Source organism: Triticum aestivum, chromosome 4A, assembly GCF_018294505.1.
Source record: "Triticum aestivum cultivar Chinese Spring chromosome 4A, IWGSC CS RefSeq v2.1, whole genome shotgun sequence".
NCBI classification, from domain to species: domain Eukaryota; kingdom Viridiplantae; phylum Streptophyta; class Magnoliopsida; order Poales; family Poaceae; genus Triticum; species Triticum aestivum.
The window spans coordinates 112756893-112777036 of NC_057803.1; the positions used below are offsets into that span (position 1 = coordinate 112756893).

The following is a 20144-nucleotide window of genomic DNA, read 5'->3' on the forward strand; positions in this document are numbered from 1 at the left end:
AAGTTCTTGTACTACAGGTGTAATTAACTCAAAAAAATTGCCCACTGCCACAGATAGAGCAACTGGGCGATTAAGCTCTCTGGATAAAGATACTGAACGGGAGGGACAACTACTCTGGAAAAACTTTGCAGAGGCCACAGCACCTCACCATCTCAGATAAAATTAACACATGGTGTAACGACAGACCATGATTCAATCAGTCAACGGCAAGGCCGTCGAGCCGAGCAGCATCGGCACGAACATGTTGCCGCACTCTAGCAACATTGATGGGGCCGACAAGCTGACAGCGGCCAAGTGGTGTTGTTTCGACGCCATAGCTCTTGTCAAGCATTCCGTCGAGCAAGACAGGTGCACAGAAGATTCAGCCGCGGGCAGTTTGCACAGACACCACTTGACCGTGGCTTACGGTACCGCCGGACGCCATGGCGGTGGATGGAGTTGCCGGAGTATACCGTGTGGGGATTTCTAGGCACGGAAGGGATCGCCGAAGTGACAGCCGTAGCTACGCGGTGCTACCGTGCAAACTTCCCTTCCATCTCATCTCCGGCGCTGTCTACCGGAGATCGAGCACCTGGTGGGCATTGCTGTTAGGGAAATGTCAAAACCGAGCACTGGGAAACAAGAACAGTTGACAGAGCAAAGAATTTAGGCAAATCAGAGAGATTTCTGACATTTCTCTTAGCAACGAAGATTACATCGGCACCATTAGCCGAACAACGACCACTGTTACAAAGCATTAAACAGCCTACAGCAACCTGTGCGTGTTTCTAAGCCTTGGTTGCCTTCTTGGGGGACTTGGTCGCCTTCTTGGGAGACTTGGGCTCCTTGCCCTCCTTCTCCGCGGTCCTCTTGGGGAGGAGCACCGGGTTGATCTTCGGGATCACGCCGCCGTGCGCGATGGTGACGCCGGCCAGCAGCTTTCCGAGCTCCTCGTCGTTCCTGACGGCGAGCAGCAGGTGGCGCGGGATGATGCGGCTCTTCTTGTTGTCCTTGGCGGCGTTCCCGGCGAGCTCCAGCAGCTCGGCGGCGAGGTACTCGAGGACGGCGGCGAGGTAGACGGGGGCGCCGGTGCCGACGCGCTGGGCGTAGCGGCCCTTCTTGAGGTAGCGCCCGATGCGGCCGACGGGGAACTGGAGCCCGGCCTTGACGGATCGCGTCACCGACTTCTTCCTGGGGCCGCCGGCCTTGCGCCCGGCCGCGCCCTTCTTCCCCTTCGCTGCAGCGCCTGAGGCCTCCATTGCTAACGACGGCGCTTTTGAAGAAGAGCTGGAGAGGGGCAGAGAGATTTGGTGATGGTGGATTGCGGGGTGAGTTGGTGATAATGGAGCAGAGGAGGCAGAGTATTTAAACGGTGCGGGGAGGCAGTGGTGGGTCCGTCGATCCGCGTGCGCGCGCATCGGACGGTTGGATCCAGAGGGGAATGGACGGCCGCGATCGCCAGAATACCCTGGGCATCCCGGATCGGTGTATGCAAACAAAACAGAAGGAGAAAGTGATAGTAACAAGGTTGGAATAGTACTACGTATTAAATTCCGACGAAATTTGAGGGGGGCCGTTGGAGTTGCTCTAAGTTTACAGAATTTTTGTAAAGATGTCCAGCTGACTGATGAAAACGACACTGTTAGATGGAAACTTACTGGGTCAGGGAATTTTACTGTTAAATCCATGTACAATACGTTGAAAGCAGTCCAAGAGGATTGTCCCTTTAAGAAATTATGGTTTGTTGTGGTACCTCTGAAAATTAAAGTGTTATTGTGGTTAATGTTTAAAATAGCATTTCTCACTAAAGACAATGCTGAAGAGGGGTTGGTCTGAACGGCAAACCATCTTTTTTTGCACTACTTTTAGTTAGGTATGATTTGAGTGTCCTTAAATGTGCTTTCAGAGATAATATGAATGTTACTTTTGTTCAATGTACTTAACTGGATGGATAGTTGAGTTATCAACCGGTCCGGATTTACATCAACAAAGCCTCGAGAAGAACCTGACTTTGCATTAACAAAGTCATTAACGGCTCATGTGTCACGACCCGAAGGTTCGGAAATAAATGTGACAGTTGTCGTGTCCTTATGAGTTGAAGAACACTCATAAGCACACAAGGCATGAGTAGCATATATCAGAACAACAGGGCACAAGTAATACTTTAATTCCAGCTTATTCTTTACATAATAGCTTACACCCTCACTTAACCAAATAATAGATAGTAGGCCAAGTGTTCAACCACGTGCATATGCACATGTATTGATAGCACTTCCTCTTATTCTTCACTGACTTTATTTAAGGATTAAACAAAGACTGCTAATTTTGACACCCTGGCCTAGGTGTCGACTTATTCCTCATGCTCCTCTAACTCCTCACCATGCCCACTTCCCACGCACTCTGTGCATATCAGAGGAAAAAGGAAAACAATAGTGAGTATGTTGGGACATACTCAGCAAGAATATAAGAATGCAAGAATTAGTAGGTTGCAAGTTGAATGTACATAAGGTAAAGATGCTTCAGCCTCCTGTTACCTTACAGGAGCAGGATGGAATTATACCGGCGCAAACCTATAGCAATAATCTCTGCAGAGACATACTAATAACCGTCGTAATCTCCACCAATGGTAATACCTATCTCCGGGAATCACGACGCCGAGTCCCCTACTTGTGTGAGGTATCTTCCATCTCACACTAGTACCGACTAAATTAGCCACGTACCGTTATTTCAGGTATCAACCGCCCCGGGCTTGATATACCACACTTACCATGATCATGACGGTGTACGTTCTTAGATTATTCAAACATCATCGTTCGATCAATCCGTCAACCATGCACGCATGGTTCTCACAGGCATAATAATTACCAGCTCATCACTTATATTCATATGTAAAAACATTAATGCTAGTAACCAATTAATTTGTTAACATATATTAAAAGTTCAGTTTGAGAGAGAAGACTGATATGCACAGTCTTGCCTTGCAGCGGTTCCTCCTCGGCTAAATCTGAGCTCCAACCTAAGCATGTTACAAACGCCCATCAGCTTATTATTTCATGTGACTTGCAAGTGGCAACATGGACATGAGCAGCTATATGCAGTACCAGTACAGGGATGTAACAAGTCGCTCTATAGTACTTGGCTATGCTAGAGTGAGGCGTGCACATCCCACTTTAACCTCAGTACTGTTCCCAGCTATTAAATTTGAGAAATACAACCACTTGCATGCATGCTAGCTAGCCATGAAGATTATTTCTTTACACAGGAGATGTACGCATGCATGGGTCCTGTAGTACTAGTACTACTCGTTTCCAGTCTTTCTTACCAACTAGTACTAGTTGTTCCTTCTTAAGCCAGCGAATAAATTCATCAGTGTAACAAAGCATGGATCAATAGAATGGAATCAGTCTGATGCAACTTCCAGTATTTTAGAATCTTTTCGTTCATTTACCCATAACACCACATCTTCCGTTAAGCAAGAATATCACCTCAAGTGTGGAAATCGATGGAAAGAAAACAGGAACATGTAGTAGGAGAGGAGAGATGCTACAGCTAGCTACCCTCAAGAATCTTAGATGACTTCATGAGACAAGACGAGGAACAGGGCGTTGGCTAAAGCTAGCAGCCATACCTCCTTGTCCTCAATTTCTCCGCAGCTTCTCCGATCGGTCGCTCGCTCTCCGCTGACTGCTTCCAACTAAAGTGGGGAATTTTCTGGGTGTGGGCGACCAGTACCGCACGGTTGAGAAGCTATTTATAGTGCAAGAGAAGAGGGTTGAAAGGATGACATCTGTCGAGGAAGGGCTACGTGGATGAGACTGATCTAACCCAGGTACCGACTACCCCACGGCTGGCTCACCCTGGTTACTGTGGATGCTTATCTACTCGCTGCTTCCTTAGCATAGATATTTTTTTGGAACACAGCGCAGGTATTCTCCCTGCGTAAGTAATCTGCAGGACATTGAACTTATCTACTCTTTTCTCTTCTAGAATAACATTTTAACAGATAAACCCAAATAGTTTAGAACCTAGGCAGTGAGATGTTTTGTACACGTAATCTACTAATGTTTGGTAAACTATTTTTTATTTTTATCTTAATAGCTTAACAGTTAATCACAATATAATTATCCAATTAAAATAATTATCATCGCATATTTATTTTAGGTTATTACATCATGCCATGGGGAAAATACAAAAATGGGCCTCACACCCAGCCTGTAAGCGGAGCACAAAATAGTGTAGTGTATGGCGTTTGTTAGATACTCTAAATTGGTTCCACGACAAAATAAACAATATGGTGAAACACATATGAGAAATTGCAAATAACTTCAGGATAATGGATATCAGGTGGTTGTCAATTTTGTCTCAACATACCCTAAATCAACGCATACAAGTGACAAGAGGGTATACATTGTAGAGATTTCCCCCAGAAAAACATTCTCTCATTTGAATTTTTGTATATCCGAATTGTGACGCACACGAAGAGCTAATCTATGTTTTTTGTAGCATTACACAAGTCATGACATCTCAAACAGCTTCGAAATAATGGATATTCAGGACATGTTGGTTTGGCCTCAACATACCCATATATTTAACAGTATGGTAGACATTATAGTAACTTCCCCAGCAATAAAAAAGGCCTCTCTTTTTTGAAACTTTGATTAAAAATACAATGAAGCAGACAAAGTGACAGTTTCCAAATTTGCAAGGGCGTGTTTCTTGTAGGATTACACAAGCCATGCCATCTCAGGTATATCTTTGAAATAATGGTTATTTGGTACATCTGTACAAGTCAGTTTGACCTCAACATGTCGACAATCAACCCATACAGCATCATCACATATATTATGAATGTTACCACTAACATCTGGTGACATCGTTTATTCGCAGGAAGCAAAAACACTGTTATAGGCTATTTTGATGTCCACGTAGATGATATTTGGAGGGCCTGGTTATTTGACGAGTGATTGCCCAACAAGATGTGGGCAATCAAATTTAGACATCCAAAAAATGGTGCATTCCAATGTTTCGCGCAATTGATTTTTCGAGCTTTCCTTTTTGATAATTTGTTGAATTATAGTACAGACATTAGGGGGAAATGTAACCCAAATTTTAAATCTTGATCTTTGAAAATGTTAACCTATTTAGATTTTAAACTTATTAAATATTAGAAGTTTTCCATAGGAAAACAAGATAGAGAACACATATGAATATGAGCCCCACACAGGAGAGAAAGAGGGGTGAAGGAGAGAGATGTGGATAACACAAGTGTGTGGGCCCTGCTCGCATCTCATGTAGCAACGCGCAATGCTAAATCGCCCACCTGCCTCGCCTGTTTTGAGAAAGTATGCATGTATGGGCCCCTTCCCCATCCCAACTATGCATTCGGCACTCGACAACTACCAAGGAGGCGCTTCACCTAAACCTCTTGGCACGTGCTTTACACACACAGATAATCATGTAAACATGTAGTATTATGAATTCCTTTCCACAAATATATAAATTCATACTTTTGGTGTATATCATATCTTATGTCCTAATCACTTATATTCAATGATGAGAACATTGGTTATCGATGGGAGTGTCCCGACAAGGGGTTCACTCCGAGCATGCCAAATCTTGCGGCGCGGATTTGTGACTTGATGTGGCCATTTTAGTAATGACTTAGTCATTGACAGCCATCTGAGCATGGATCGAACGACGAGATCCACTCATGTGCGTTATATTGTTATTCACAACGATATAACGGTTTCACGGGTTAGAATCCACCACTTTCTTAACACTCGTACTTGCATCTTATGAAGGTATTATATTCTCTTAGAAGAAAGAGGTCTATCTAGTTTTGAAAATTGCTAAATAATAGCCACAAACAAGTTTTCAAAAACAAAAAGGTAACGGTAAAACGAGAAACATTCACCGGCCGTAAATGTTATTGTAGCTACGGATAGCATACACAAAATCTATATTTTTTTATTAAGAGCTGAAACATGATTTGAAATTAAAGGCATTATTTACGAAAATGCTAAATATTTGACATCAGATTTTTAGGCATGACAAATCTAATATTTTTATGGCAACAAGGGGTTGGCTGTGACCACAGAGAGAAGTGTTGGTACCTTTCTGCAAAACTGCCACGGTGTACTTCGTATGCGTGAGATGTAGATCCGATGGCTCGGTGAAGGATGGCAGACACATCATAATCAACAACTCGTTTTTTTATAGAAGTGGAGATTTGTGATGTCGTGAAAATGGCAATTTCCTTCTGCAAGCATAACAATTCCTAACAAAAAAATCTGAACATGGCAAGGATTTGCCATGCTTGCTAAAAGAAATTTGTCATCATCGTGAGTTCGTGACAACATAGTCTTTCATCTTAGGCGTTCTATCTGTCATGCTAAAAATCTTATGATCAATTGTAGCGAAATCTTTATTTTAACTTCCGCCCCAAAAAAACTTTATTTGAACTGTATTTCTAAACGTTGTGTTGAGATTGTGCGTTTTGATAGTAAAGAAATTGATTCGTTCCTTGCTTACAAAGGATAGCTGTTTGGTACTAGTGGAGAAAATAGCTAGTGTACCAATCAAACTAGCGTGAATACAGAATAGGTCAGAAAAAAACATGAATGATGTTCTGAGTTCAACAATTAATCCATAATTTTTCAAGGGCTTTCAAAGTTCGGTCACTTATAGTCCATCTTCGTGCTGATATTCAGAAAATTCCAGCAGCAAGCATAGTTCAGCCCAAGCCAACACATAGACAGTTTTGAGCAGTGGGCTTTCGTGCAGCCACGAACGTTCGCAAATGGCAGCCCACGACTATTGATATGACTGCTAATTATCTAATTCAGATCTTACGACTTGGCACTGACATCTTTGGGATCAAAGCTATTTAGCACTGAGGTGGTGCAGCAAAACAGAATCAAAGAGAACTATAAAACCTTGTGCCAAGGAGCTTCACAAACCGCAGAGTCAGAGACGTCGCAAAATGGCAAATCAGAGTCAGAGACGGCACAATATTTGAGCAAGTCAGAGATTTCTGACGTTCTTCCATTAAACATGCACATAACAAGATTAACCGACACCGCTACAGGAACATAACCGGACCACTACTAAGAACACTACGACATGGAATGGGTGGATCTAAGCCTTGGTGGTCTTCTTGGGGGACTTGGTCGCCTTCTTGGGAGACTTGGGCTCCTTGCCCTCCTTCTCCGCGGTCCTCTTGGGGAGCAGCACCGGGTTGATCTTGGGGATCACGCCGCCGTGCGCGATGGTGACGCCGGCCAGCAGCTTTCCGAGCTCCTCGTCGTTCCGGACGGCGAGCAGCAGGTGGCGCGGGATGATGCGGCTCTTCTTGTTGTCCTTGGCGGCGTTCCCGGCGAGCTCCAGAAGCTCGGCGGCGAGGTACTCGAGGACGGCGGCGAGGTATACGGGGGCGCCGGTGCCGACGCGCTGGGCGTAGCGGCCCTTCTTGAGGTAGCGCCCGATGCGGCCGACGGGGAACTGGAGCCCGGCCTTGACGGACCGCGTCACCGACTTCTTCCTGGGGCCGCCGGCCTTGCGCCCGGCCGCGCCCTTCTTCCCCTTCGCTGCAGCGCCTGAGGCCTCCATTGCTGACGACGGCGCTTTTGAAGAAGAGCTGGAAAGGGGCAGAGAGATTTGATGGTGGTGGATTGCGGGGTGGGTTGGTGAGAATGGAGCAGAGGAGGCAGAGTACTTAAACGGCGAGGGGAGACGGTGGTGGGGCCGTCGATCCGCGTGCTCGGGCGTTGGACGGTTGGATCCAGAGGGGAATGGACGGCCGCGATGGCCAAAATACCTTGCGCGTCGCGGATCGGTGAATGAAAAAAAGAAGGAGAAAGTGGTACTCCGGCGAAATTTGAGTGCGGCTTTGTTGGAGAGTTGCGCCAGGGATTTTTGTAAAGATGTCCAGCTCACAGATGAAACGACACTGTTAGATGGAAACTTACTGGATCAGGGAATTTTACTGTTAAATCCATGTACAATATGCTGAAAGCAGTCCAAGAGGATTTTCCCTTTGAGAAATTGTGGTTTATCAAGGTACCTCTGAAAATTAAAGTGTTCTTGTGGTTAATGTTTAAAAATAGCATTTCTCTGGTAGTGATAAGTGTAAATTTTGTAATTATAAAGGAAACAGTAAACCATCTTTTTTTGCACTGCTCTTTAGTTAGGTATGCTTGGAGTGTCGTTAAATGTGCTTTTGGAGTTAATATGAATGTTACTTCTGTTCGAGACTTAAGTGGATGGATAGTTGAGTTATCAACCAATCTGGATTTACATCAACAAAGTCTCAAGAAGAGCCTGACTTTAACAAAGTCATTAACGGCTCATGCCATGAGAAAAATACAGAAATATGCCTCACACCCGGTCTGTAAGCAGAGCACAAAATCGTGTAGTGTATAGCGTTTGTCGGTGACTCTAAATCAGTTCCACAACAAAATAAACAATACAGCGAAACACATATGAGAAATTTGAAATAACTTTAGGATAATGGATATCAAATGCTTGTCAATTTGGTCTCAACATGCCGTAAGTCAACGCATACAAGTGACAAGAGGGTATACATTGTTGAGATATCCCCCATAAAAACATCATTCTCGCATTTGAATCTTTTGTACTCCCTTCGGTCCTTTTTAGTTCGCATATAAGATTTGTTTGAAGTCAAACCTCGTAAACTTTGACCAAGTTTATAGAAAAAATACAAACATTTAGAATGTGAAATCAACAACATTAGATGCGTCATGACTTTACTTTTCATATTGTATAAATTTAGCATTATAAATGTTAATATTTTTTCATATAAATATAGTCAAACTTTACGAAGTTTGACTTCAGACAATTCTTATATGCAGAGTAAAAAAGACCGGAGGGAGTATATACGAATTGTGACGCACACAAACAGCTAATCTATGTTTCGTGTAGCATTACACAAAGCCATGACATCTCAGATAGCTTCGAAATAATGGATATCCAGGACATGTTGGTTTGGCCTCAACATTCCCATATATTTGACAAGATGGTAGATGTTATAGTAACTTCCCCAACAATAAGAAAGGCCTTCTCCTTGCCGAAACTTTGATTAAAAAGATATTGAAGCAGACTGACAGTTTCCAAATTTGCAAGGGTGTGTTTCTTGTAGGATTACACAAGTCATGTCGTCTCAGATATAGCTTTGAAATAATGGTTATTTGGTACATGTCAGTTTGACCTCAACATATCGACAATCAACCCATATAGCATCATCACATATATTTTGAATGTTACGACTAACATTTGGCAATGTTGTTCATTCGCAGGGAGCAAAAACATTGTTATGGGCCATTTTGACGTCCTCATAGATGATATTTGGAGGGCCTGGTTATTTGACAAGCGATTGCCCAACAAGATTTGGGAAATCAAATTTGGACATCCAAAAAATGGAGCATTCAAATTTTTAGCGCTATTGATTTTTGGAAATTTCCTTTTTGGTAATTTGTTGAATTATAGTACAAGCAGCAGGGGGAAATGTGGCCCAAATTTTAATTTTTTATCTTTTGACAATATTGACCTATTGAGGTTTTAAACTTGTTAAACTTTAGAAGCTTTCCCTAGGCAAACGAGGTAGAGAACAAATATATGGATATGGGCCCCACACAAGAGAGAGAGGGGGGTGAAGGAGAGAGGCGTGGATAATACGAGTGTGTGGGCCTTACTCGCATCTCATGCAACAACGCGCAATGCTAAATCACCGACATGCCTTGCCTGTTTTCAAAAAGCATGCATGTGTGGGCCACTTCTCCATCCCAACTATGCACTCGGCACTCGACAACTGCCAAGGAGTCGCTTCGCCAAAACCTCTCGGCACATGCTTTACACACAGATAATCCTGTAAACATGTAGTATTATGAATTCCTTTCCATAAATATATAAATATATACTCTAGGTGTATATCATACTTTATGTCCTAACCACTTATATTCAATGTTGAGAACATTGGTTATTGATAGGTGTGTCCCGACACGGGGTTCACTACGAGCATGCCAAATCTTACAACGCGGATTTGTGACTTCATGTGGCCATTTTAGTGGTGACTTAGTCATTGACAACCATCTAATCTTGGATCGAAGGGCGAGGTCCACTCATGCGATGTTTATATTGTTATTCATAGCGATATAACGGTTTCACGGGTTGGAATCCACCACTTTCTTAATACCCTATACTTGCATCTTATGAAGGTATTATATTGTTCTCTTAGAAGAAAGAGGTCTATCTAGTTTTGAAAATTGCTAAATAATACCCACAAGCAAACTTTAGAAAACAAAAAGGTAACGGTAAAACGAGAAACATTCACCAGCCGTAATATTATTGTAGCTACGGATAGCATCCATAAAATCTACATTTTTTTATTAACAGCGGAAACGTGATAATTAATAGATTATCTATGAAAATGCTAAATATTTGACATCAAGATTTTTAGGCACGACCAATCTAATATTTTTATGGCAACAAGGGGTTGTCTATGAACATGGAGCGAAGTGCTGGTACCTTTCTGCAAAACTGCCACAGCTTACTTCGTATGCGTTAGATGTAGATTTGATGGCTGCCAGTGGAGGATGGCAGGCGCACCATTTTTTATAGAAGTAGAGAAGTAGAGATTTATGATGTCGTGAAAATGGCAACTTCCTTTTGCAAGCATGACAAACAACAAATCTGAAAATGGCAACTTCCTTTTGCAAGCATGACAAACAACAAATCTGAACATGGCAAGGGTTTGTCACCGTCGACGACGAGACGCCTACGGTGACTTCGTAAATCTCAAGATGATATGCCGGCTCAGTCTCTCGGAGGTGCTCATAGGGATAGGGTGTGCGTGTGTGCGTTCATAGGGGTGAGTGTATGCACGTGTATATGAGCGCTTGTGTCTGTACTGATGCTCAAAAAAAAGGGTTTGACATGCTTGCTAAAAGAAATTTGTCATCCTTGTGACAACATAATTTTTCAAGCCTTGCTTACAAAAAATCTCAGGCGTTCCATTTGTAGCAAAATACTTATCTTAACTTCTGCACACAAAAAAAACATTAATAGAGCTGTATTTCTAAACTTTGTGTTGAGATGGTGCGTTTTGATGGTAAGGAAATTGGTTCAAGCATTGCTTACAAAGGATAGCTGTTCTGAGTTCAACAATTACTCCATGCTTTTTCAAGGCCTTTCAAAGTTCGGTCACTTATAGTCCATCTTCGTGCTGATATTCAGAAAACTCCAGGAGCAATAGCTCAGCCCACGAACGACAGATACACAAAACCTAGAGCCATGTCTCCCTGTTATGCATACGTTCGCAAATGGCAGCCCACGATTTGATACCCCGCTGTCGACTGTTGATATGATTGCAAATTATCAAATTCAGAGGTTTTGACACAGCAATGGCATATTTGGGATGAAAGTTATTTAGCATGATGCGCTGCAAATAAGGTGGAGCAGCAAAACTGAATCAAAGAGAACTGGAAAACCTTGTGGCAAGGAGATTCACAAACCACAAAGTCAAAGACAGCGCAATATCTGGGCAAATCAGGGAGTCAGACGCAGGGAAATTCGCAAAGAGTCAGACACGGCACAATATTTGCGCAAATCACAGAGAGTCAGAGACGCCGCAATTTTTGGGCAAGTCAGAGAGAGTCATAAACGCCGCAATTTTTGGGCAAGTCAGAGAAATTTCTGACATTCTTCCATTAAACATGCACACAACAAGATAAAACAACACAACTACAGGAACACCACCGGACCACTACGAAGAACACTACGACATGGAACGCGTCGATTAAGCCTTGGTGGTCTTCTTGGGGGACTTGGTCGCTTTCTTGGGAGACTTGGGCTCCTTGCCCTCCTTCTCCGCGGTCCTCTTGGGGAGGAGCACCGGGTTGATCTTCGGGATCACGCCACCGTGCGCGATGGTGACGCCGGCCAGCAGCTTTCCGAGCTCCTCGTCGTTCCTGACGGCGAGCAGCAGGTGGCGCGGGATGATGCGGCTCTTCTTGTTGTCCTTGGCGGCGTTCCCGGCGAGCTCCAGCAGCTCGGCGGCGAGGTACTCGAGGACGGCGGCAAGGTAAACGGGGGCGCCGGTGCCGACGCGCTGGGCGTAGCGGCCCTTCTTGAGGTAGCGCCCGATGCGGCCGACGGGGAACTGGAGCCCGGCCTTGACGGACCGCGTCACCGACTTCTTCCTGGGGCCGCCAGCCTTGCGTCCGGCCGCGCCTTTCTTGCCCTTAGCGCCAGCTCCGGTGCCTGAGACGTCCATTGCTTGCAGGTGATGCTCTTGGGGCTCGGGGCGCGGAGGAGGATTGGTTTTGTGATGGGAGATTGGGATTGAGAGCTGTGATGGAAATTGTGGAGGGGCGGGGGTATTTAAACGGCGCGGAGGGCGGGTGGTGGGCCCGTCGATCCGCGGGCGCGGGCGTTGGGCGGTTGGATCGGGAGGGCCTTGGACGGCCGCGATGCGGCTTTGGGAGGAGCGATCCGTGGGAGGCTTGGTTGGACGAATCAGGTGCGAGGATATTCTGGAGCCCGGAAATTTCTGCCCACAGGTTTCCCGCCTGCCAATTCGAGGCCTGGGCGCGTGATTGAAGTTTTTTTTTTTTTGCGTGATTGAAGTCGTTCATTTATCCCGAACAAGATTTGGTTCACACTCAAACCTTGACCGGTCATTTATTTCCCTCACAGCGTGTTTGGCAGTCCGTGGGAAAAGGCATGGGAATTTTTAAGTGGGAGTTAGCTGAGAGATTAGACATGGCAAGTGGACTATCAGTCCCAATCCCTCGTTTGGTTTGGGGGTGGGAGTTAGTAGTGGGAATCTTGTTTCCGCAGCTTGCGGGACGGGAGCAACGAACATAGCGATTGGTTTTTTCTCTCTCATTTCCCATTCCCTCCTCCAATTACCAGGCCCTCCGTGGGAAGAGATAAGTGGGAGTTTGACTGGCAACTCCTTTTCCCCGTCCATCATCAATTTCCCTGTCCTCCAATCAAACAAGGGAATTTAAACCCCACGCCCTCCTAATTCCCATTCCCTAATACTACTTCCCCCGAAATAAACAGGCTGTCAAGACAATACTAAGTCGTTTCTTTGTTTCTTTAACCACACATATTATTATTAACCAATAAACGGAGGATGCGTTTGGTTATCTGCATCATTTTTTTTGCCCTTTTGCATACATGTCTCACTTGGGTCTAGTCGAGCGTATGCAGGTGAAAGACCAACATCTGCATTTTAATTGGTTGTTTGCATCTTCTCTTCCTGCATCGTAGCACCGCCTCTACGCAACGTGTTTGGTTGCTCGTATTGGTTGTGCTCATACAGGTACACGTTGGTTGATTGTATACACTAGACATGATTAAGAGTTAATAGCTATACATAACACAGTGTTACACGATGAAAGGCCGTGGTCAAAGTAAACATGTTGTCTAGCCGTGCACGCCTGGTCGTTGATCTCCACTTACTTGCCTCCGGATGGCTTCCCGCCTTTGCTTGACCCGGCCCTTCATGTGTTGCCCTCATGGCCTGGCTAGACTTAATGCAGCCTACCAAACGCATCTGGAGTACAATTCTACATGCATGTGAAAACTACTAGAAAGACTGGGACATGACAAGTGTCCAGGAAATTATTCAAGAGCCCCAAATAAAAAAAATTAGAAACAAGTCCACTAAGGTCCCTGCAAACAAGCAAATCTGAAACCGTCTTCGACCACCAGCGTCGCCAAGACGCACATGGGAGGAAGAGATGGAACACCAACAAACCAAAAATCATGCCAGTGGCATGGCCTTGTAGGCGTTGAGAGTCGAAGACCAGACCTGCAGAACAAGCACTTGGCGATGTGACGTGTCGACCAAGGGTGTTTCCCACGCTGACCTGGATCCAGATTTGACGAATCCCGTCGTTGTTGCCAGGAAAGAACGGCAGATCCGCCGCCATCAGGGCCACCGGCCTTGAACTCGCACCAACATGTCCCACTTGCCTACGATGCGTTGAATGGCAACATCCGCCAGACACAGGAAACAAAAAGCTCATCGCTCCAAACAAACAGCAAGCGAACATGGCCGTCGGCTCAACGACACCGCCAGAGAGAACGTCATCATGGTGAGGGGAGACCTAAGGGCTAAGACATCTTATTCAACGAAGCACCAACCTCACCAAATTGTGCTACTAGACAAATACGAGATCTAAAAATATGGACTAACTTGAGGAGAAGCATGAGCACACTATTAGAAATATGCCCTAGAGGCAATAATAAATTGGTTATTATCATAATTCCTTGTTCATGATAAAGGTTTTTATTATTCATGGTAGAATTGTATTGACCGAAAACTTAAATACATGTGTGAATACATAAACAAATACTATGTCCCTAATGAGCCTCTACTAGACTAGCTCATTGATCAAAGATGGTTAAGGTTTCCTAACCATAGACATAAGTTGTCATTTGATAATGGGATCATATCATTAGGGGAATGATGTGATGGACAAGACCCAACCGTAAGCTTAGCAGTTGATAGTATCAATTTATTGTTATAGCTTTCTTCATGTCAAGTATCTACTCCTAAGACCACGAGATCGTGTGACTCCCTGACACCGGAGGAATACTTAGTGTGTATCCAAATTTCACTTAGTAACTGGGTGATCATAAAGGTGCTCTACAGGTATCACCGAAGGTGTTTGTTGGGTTGGCACGGATCAAGACTGAGATTTGTCACTCCGTGTGATGGAGAGATATCTCTGGGCCCTCTTAGTAATGCAACATCGTAAAGAGCATGCAAGCAATGTAGCTAATGAGTTAGTCATGAGATCTTGTATTACGGAACGAGTAAAGAGACTTGCCGGTAACGAGATTGAACTAGGTATGGAGATACCGATGATCGAATCTCATGCAAGTAACATATAGCCGGACAAAGGGATGCACATGGGATTAACCGAATCCTTGACATTGTGGTTCAACCAATAAAAGATCTTCCTAGAATATGTAGAAACCAATATGGGCATCCAAGTCCCGATATTGGTTATTGACCGGAGAGGTGTCCCGGTCATGACTACATGATTCCCGAACCCGCAGAGTCGCACACTTAACGTTCGTTGACGCTGGAGTGGTATTTGGATATTTGATGATTGGTAACCGAATGTTGTTCGGAGTCCCGGATGAGATACCAGACGCCACGAGGAGTCTCGGAATGTTCAAGAGGTAAAGATTTATATATGGGAAGTCATATTTTAGGTTCAGAAAAAAGGTGCAGTTTTTTTCGGTATTGTACCGGAAGCTTCCAAACGGATCCGGAAGTCCACAAGTGGGTCCACCACATCCAATGGGCTGGCATGGGCTCAGGGGAGGTGCCCTGGCCTTATTGGGCTAGGCGCACCAAGTCCTCAAAAGCCCATGCGGCTAGGGAAGGGAAAAAAGTGGAGTCCTAGTAGGAATAGGATTGGGGTTGGAGTCCAAGTCCTCTCCCCCTTGGCGCCAACTCCTATTAGGAGTAGGGCTAGACTCTTAGCCCTCACACGCATATAAATATACAGGAGGGGCGCAGCAGGGCATCCCAAGACATTGGCCTTGGCAGCTACCCCGTCTCTCCCTCCCGGGATAGTTCTCGTCCATGTTTTTTTTGCTTAGTGATACGTCTCCGTCGTATCTACTTTCCAAACACTTTTGCCTTTATTTTGGACTCTAACTTGCATGATTTGAATGGAACTAACCCGTACTGACACTGTTTTCAGCAGAATTGCCATGGTGTTATTTTTGTGCAGAAATAAAAGTTCTCGGAATGACCTGAAAGTCAACGGAGAATTATTTTGGAATATACAAAAAATACTGGAAGGAAGATCCACGTCAGGGGGGGCTCCACCTGTCCACGAGGGTGGGGGCGTGCCCTACCCCCTAGGCGCGCCCCCTGCCTCGTGGGCCCCCTGATGCTCCACCGGCCTCAACCCTGACTCCATATATTCACTTTCGGGGAGAAAAAAACAGGGAGAAGGATTCATTGCATTTTACGATACGGAGCCGCCGCCAAGCCCTAAACTCTCTCGAGGGCTGATCTGGAGTCCGTTCGGGGCTCCGGAGAGGGGAATCCGTCGCCATCGTCATCATCAACCATCCTCCATCACCAATTTCATGATGCTCACCGTCGTGCGTGAGTAATTCCATCGTAGGCTTGCTGGACGGTGATGGGTTGGATGAGATTTATCATGTAATCGAGTTACTTTTGTTAGGGTTTGATCCCTAGTATCCACTATGTTCTAAGATTGATGTTGCTGTGAGTTTGCTATGCTTAATGCTTGTCACTAGGGCCCGAGTACCATGATTTCAGATCTGAACCTATTATGTTTTCATCAATATATGAGAGTTCTTGATCCTATCTTGCAAGTCTATAGTCACCTACTATGTGCTATGATCCGGCAACCCCGAAGTGACAATAATCGGGACCACTCCCGGTGATGACCATAGTTTGAGGAGTTCATGTATTCACTATGTGTTAATGCTTTGGTCCGGTACTCTATTAAAAGGAGGCCTTAATATCCCTTAGTTTCCAATAGGACCCCGCTGCCACGGGAGGGTAGGACAAAAGATGTCATGCAGGTTCTTTTCCATAAGCACGCATGACTATATTCGAAATACATGCCTACATTACATTGATGAATTGGAGCTAGTTCTGTGTCACCCTATGTTATGACTGTTACATGATGAACCGCATCCGGCATAATTCTCTATCACTGATCCATTATCTACGAGCTTTCCATATATTGTTCTTCGCTTATTTACTTTTCCGTTGCTATTGTTATCATCACTACAAAACACCAAAAATATTACTTTTGCTACCGTTACCTTTTACCACCGTTACCACTACTATCATATTACTTTGCTACTAAACACTTTGCTGCAGATATTAAGTTTCCAGGTGTGGTTGAATTGACAACTCAGCTGCTAATACTTGGGAATATTCTTTGGCTTCCCTTGTGTCGAATCAATAAATTTGGGTTGAATACTCTGCCCTCGAAAACTGTTGCGATCCCCTATACTTGTGGGTTATCAAGACTATTTTCTGGCGCCGTTGCCGGGGAGCATAGCTCTATTCTTTGAGTCACTTGGGATTTATATCTGCTTATCATTATGAAGAGCTTGAAAGATCCAAGAACCAAGATTTATCCCTCAACTACGAGGGGAGGTAAGGAACTGCCATCTAGCTCTGCACTTGATTCACCTTCTGTTTTGAGTAAGCTTGCGACACCTAGACCTACTTCTGCTATTAATTCTGATATGTCGCATGTTATTGATGATGCCACTTCTGCAATGCATGATACTTATGATGAAACTACTTCTATGCTTGATACTACTGTGCCACTTGGTGAATTCTTGATGAACAACTTGCTAGGGCTAGAGAGCATGAAATTATTGAAACTGATAATATTGATGAAAGTGATGATGGAGATTCTCCCCCTAGATATGAATTGCCTGTTGTTCCTGAAGGTTATGTTATGGATGAAGAAACTGCTAGAGACTTTCTTGCTTGCAATGATAGGAGTGATCTTAAGAAGCTTTTAGCTAAGCCGAAACAAAAAACTTTGAATGCTATAATGAAATATGATCCTCCTTATGCTACTTCACCTATCTTTGTTACTGATAAAGATTATGATTTCTCTGTTGATCCTGAGATAATTACTTTGGTTGAATCTGATCCTTTCTATGGCTATGAATCTGAAACTGTTGTGGCACATCTTACTAAATTAAATGATATAGCCACCCTGTTCACTAATGATGAGAAAACTCGCTATTATTATATCCTTAAATTATTTCCGTTCTCATTAAAGGGTTATGCTAAGACATGGTTTAATTCTCTTGATCCTGGTTGTGTGTGTAGTCCCCAGGATATGATTTATTACTTCTCTACTAAATATTTCCCCGCTCATAAGAAACAAGCTGCTTTAAGAGAAATATATAACTTTGTGCAAATTGAAGAAGAGAGTCTCCCACAAGCTTGGGGGAGGCTTCTCCAATTACTTAATGCTTTGCCTGATCATCCTCTTAATAAGAATGAAATACTTGATATCTTTTATAATGGACTAACCGATGCTTCCAGAGACCACCTGGATAGTTGTGCTGGTTGTGTTTTCAGGAAAAGAACACCCGATGAAGCTAAAATTCTATTGAATAATACGTTGACTAATGAAAATAATTGGACACTTCCCGATCCAATCCCTGATCCAATTCCTGAACCAACTCCTGAGCCAACTCCGAAGAAAAGGGGTATTCTATTTCTCAGTCCTGAAGATATGCAAGAGGCAAAGAAATCTATGAAAGAAAAAGGCATTAAAGCTGAAGATGTTAAGAATTTACCTCCTATTGAAGAAATACATGGTCTTAATTTACCGCCTGTTGAAGAATTACATGGTCTTGATAACCCGACATAGGTAGTAAAGGTAAATTCTCTCTATAGATATGATAAAGCTTGAATCCCTCCTACTAAGTTTGCTAGCCAATGCTTAGATGAGTTTGATAACTTTATGGTTAAGCAAGAAGATTTTAATGCTTATGTTGGTAGACAATTGAAACATAATGCTTATATGATTGAACACTTGAGTGATTATATGGCTAATGTTAAAGGTGAACTAAAACTTATTAGTAAACATGCTTCCATGGTTACCACTCAAGTAGAACAAGTACTTAAAGCTCGGAATGATTTGCTCAATGAATTAAATGGTAAGAAAAATGATAATGTTGTTAGAGTTATGACTAGAGGTGGTAAAATGACTCAGGAACCTTTGTATCCTGAAGGCCATCCTAAGAGAACCGAGCAAGATTCTCAGAGAAATAATATTGATGTACCTAGTCCTTCTAAAAGGAAGAGAAAGAAAAATGATAGGACTTTGAATGCTTCTAGTGAACCTGTTATTGACACACCTGAGAATCCCAATGATATTTCTATTTCTGATGCTGAAACACAATCTGGCAATGAGCATGAACCTAGTGATAATGTTAATAATGATGTTCATGTTGATGCTCAACCTAGTAATGACAATGAAGTAGAGATTGAACCTGCTGTTGATCTTGATAACCCATAATCAAAGAATCAACGTTATGATAAGATAGACTTTGTTGCTAGGAAGCACGGTAAGGAAAGAGAACCATGGGTTCAGAAACCCATGCCTTTTCCTCCTAAACCATCCAAGAAAATGGATGATGAGGATTTTGAGTGCTTTTGCTGAAATGATTAGACCTATCTTTTTGCGTATGCGTTTGACTGATATGCTTAAAATGAATCCTTATGCTAAATATATGAAAAATATTGTTACTAATAAAAGAAAGATACCGGAAGCTGAAATTTCCACCATGCTTGCTAATTACACTTTTAAGGGTGGAACACCTAAGAAACTAGGAGATCCCGGAGTACCAACTATACCATGCTCCATTGAAAGAAACTATGTTAAAACTGTTTTATGTGATCTTGGAGCCAGTGTTAGTGTTATGCCTCTCTCTGTATATCGTAGACTTGATTTGAATAAGTTGACACCTACTGAAATATCTTTGCAAATGGTTGATAAATCAACTGCTATACCTATCGGTATTTGTGAGGATGGGCTTGTTGTGGTTGCAAACATTACTATTTTAACGGACTTTGTTATTCTTGATATTCCCGAGGATGATAGTATGTCGATTATTCTTGGAAGACCCTTTTTGAATACTGCAGGAGCTGTTATTGATTGCACCAAAGGCATTTCATGTTAATGGTAATGAGCATACGATACACTTTTCGAGAAAACAACCTCAAGTCCACAATATCAATTCTATTGGAAAAATTTCAACAATTACTATTGGAAGTTTTGAATTTCCTCTTCCTACTATCAAGAAGAAATATGATATTATTATTGTTGAGTACATGCATATCCCCGTTGAGGTAACCTAGTGTTATTCGAAAATTCTCCAGTTCCATGTTATTCGGAATGAGTTTGTTAACAATACCTGATCAACCTTGTTAGTGGATTCCTTTTGATGAGCATGAGATGGGTGAATTTAGAAAACACAACTCTCTATACCCTCTTTTTACTTTTTGCTATTTATATTAAATAAAGCAAAAATAGAATTTTTCTGTCTGTTTTCTGAATTATCAATGCCATAAAAATACCCCGAAAATAAAAGTT

At 43.3% G+C, this 20144-nt stretch overlaps 3 protein-coding genes and 1 long non-coding RNA gene across 4 annotated transcripts; all 4 read right to left on the bottom strand.

Annotated features, from left to right (window-relative positions):
* Positions 1-644: 644 nt before the first annotated feature.
* LOC123085477 (histone H2A) lies at positions 645-1324 on the bottom strand. The gene has a single exon (XM_044507111.1). The coding sequence runs from the start codon at positions 1236-1238 to the stop codon at positions 768-770; it is 471 nt and encodes a 156-aa protein (XP_044363046.1). The 5' UTR covers positions 1239-1324; the 3' UTR covers positions 645-767.
* An 804-nt stretch (positions 1325-2128) lies between these two features.
* LOC123081840 (uncharacterized) lies at positions 2129-3694 on the bottom strand. Its single transcript, XR_006438816.1, has 2 exons — positions 3608-3694; positions 2129-2379 (listed from the first exon to the last, which is right to left on the bottom strand). It is a non-coding gene; the product is annotated as an uncharacterized lncRNA (long non-coding RNA).
* A 3298-nt stretch (positions 3695-6992) lies between these two features.
* LOC123085479 (histone H2A-like) lies at positions 6993-7671 on the bottom strand. The gene has a single exon (XM_044507112.1). It carries the CDS (start codon positions 7585-7587, stop codon positions 7117-7119), a length of 471 nt encoding a protein of 156 aa, XP_044363047.1. The 5' UTR covers positions 7588-7671; the 3' UTR covers positions 6993-7116.
* A 3993-nt stretch (positions 7672-11664) lies between these two features.
* Positions 11665-12352, bottom strand: LOC123085480 (histone H2A-like). Its single transcript, XM_044507113.1, has one exon. It carries the CDS (start codon positions 12266-12268, stop codon positions 11792-11794), a length of 477 nt encoding a protein of 158 aa, XP_044363048.1. The 5' UTR covers positions 12269-12352; the 3' UTR covers positions 11665-11791.
* Between the last annotated feature and the right edge of the window lie 7792 nt (positions 12353-20144).

Bases quoted from the DNA above. Each gene is read 5' to 3' on its own strand.
- LOC123085479 (XM_044507112.1), bottom strand. From the start codon at position 7,587: ATGGAGGCCTCAGGCGCTGCAGCGAAGGGGAAGAAGGGCGCGGCCGGG.
- LOC123085480 (XM_044507113.1), bottom strand. From the start codon at position 12,268: ATGGACGTCTCAGGCACCGGAGCTGGCGCTAAGGGCAAGAAAGGCGCG.
- LOC123085477 (XM_044507111.1), bottom strand. From the start codon at position 1,238: ATGGAGGCCTCAGGCGCTGCAGCGAAGGGGAAGAAGGGCGCGGCCGGG.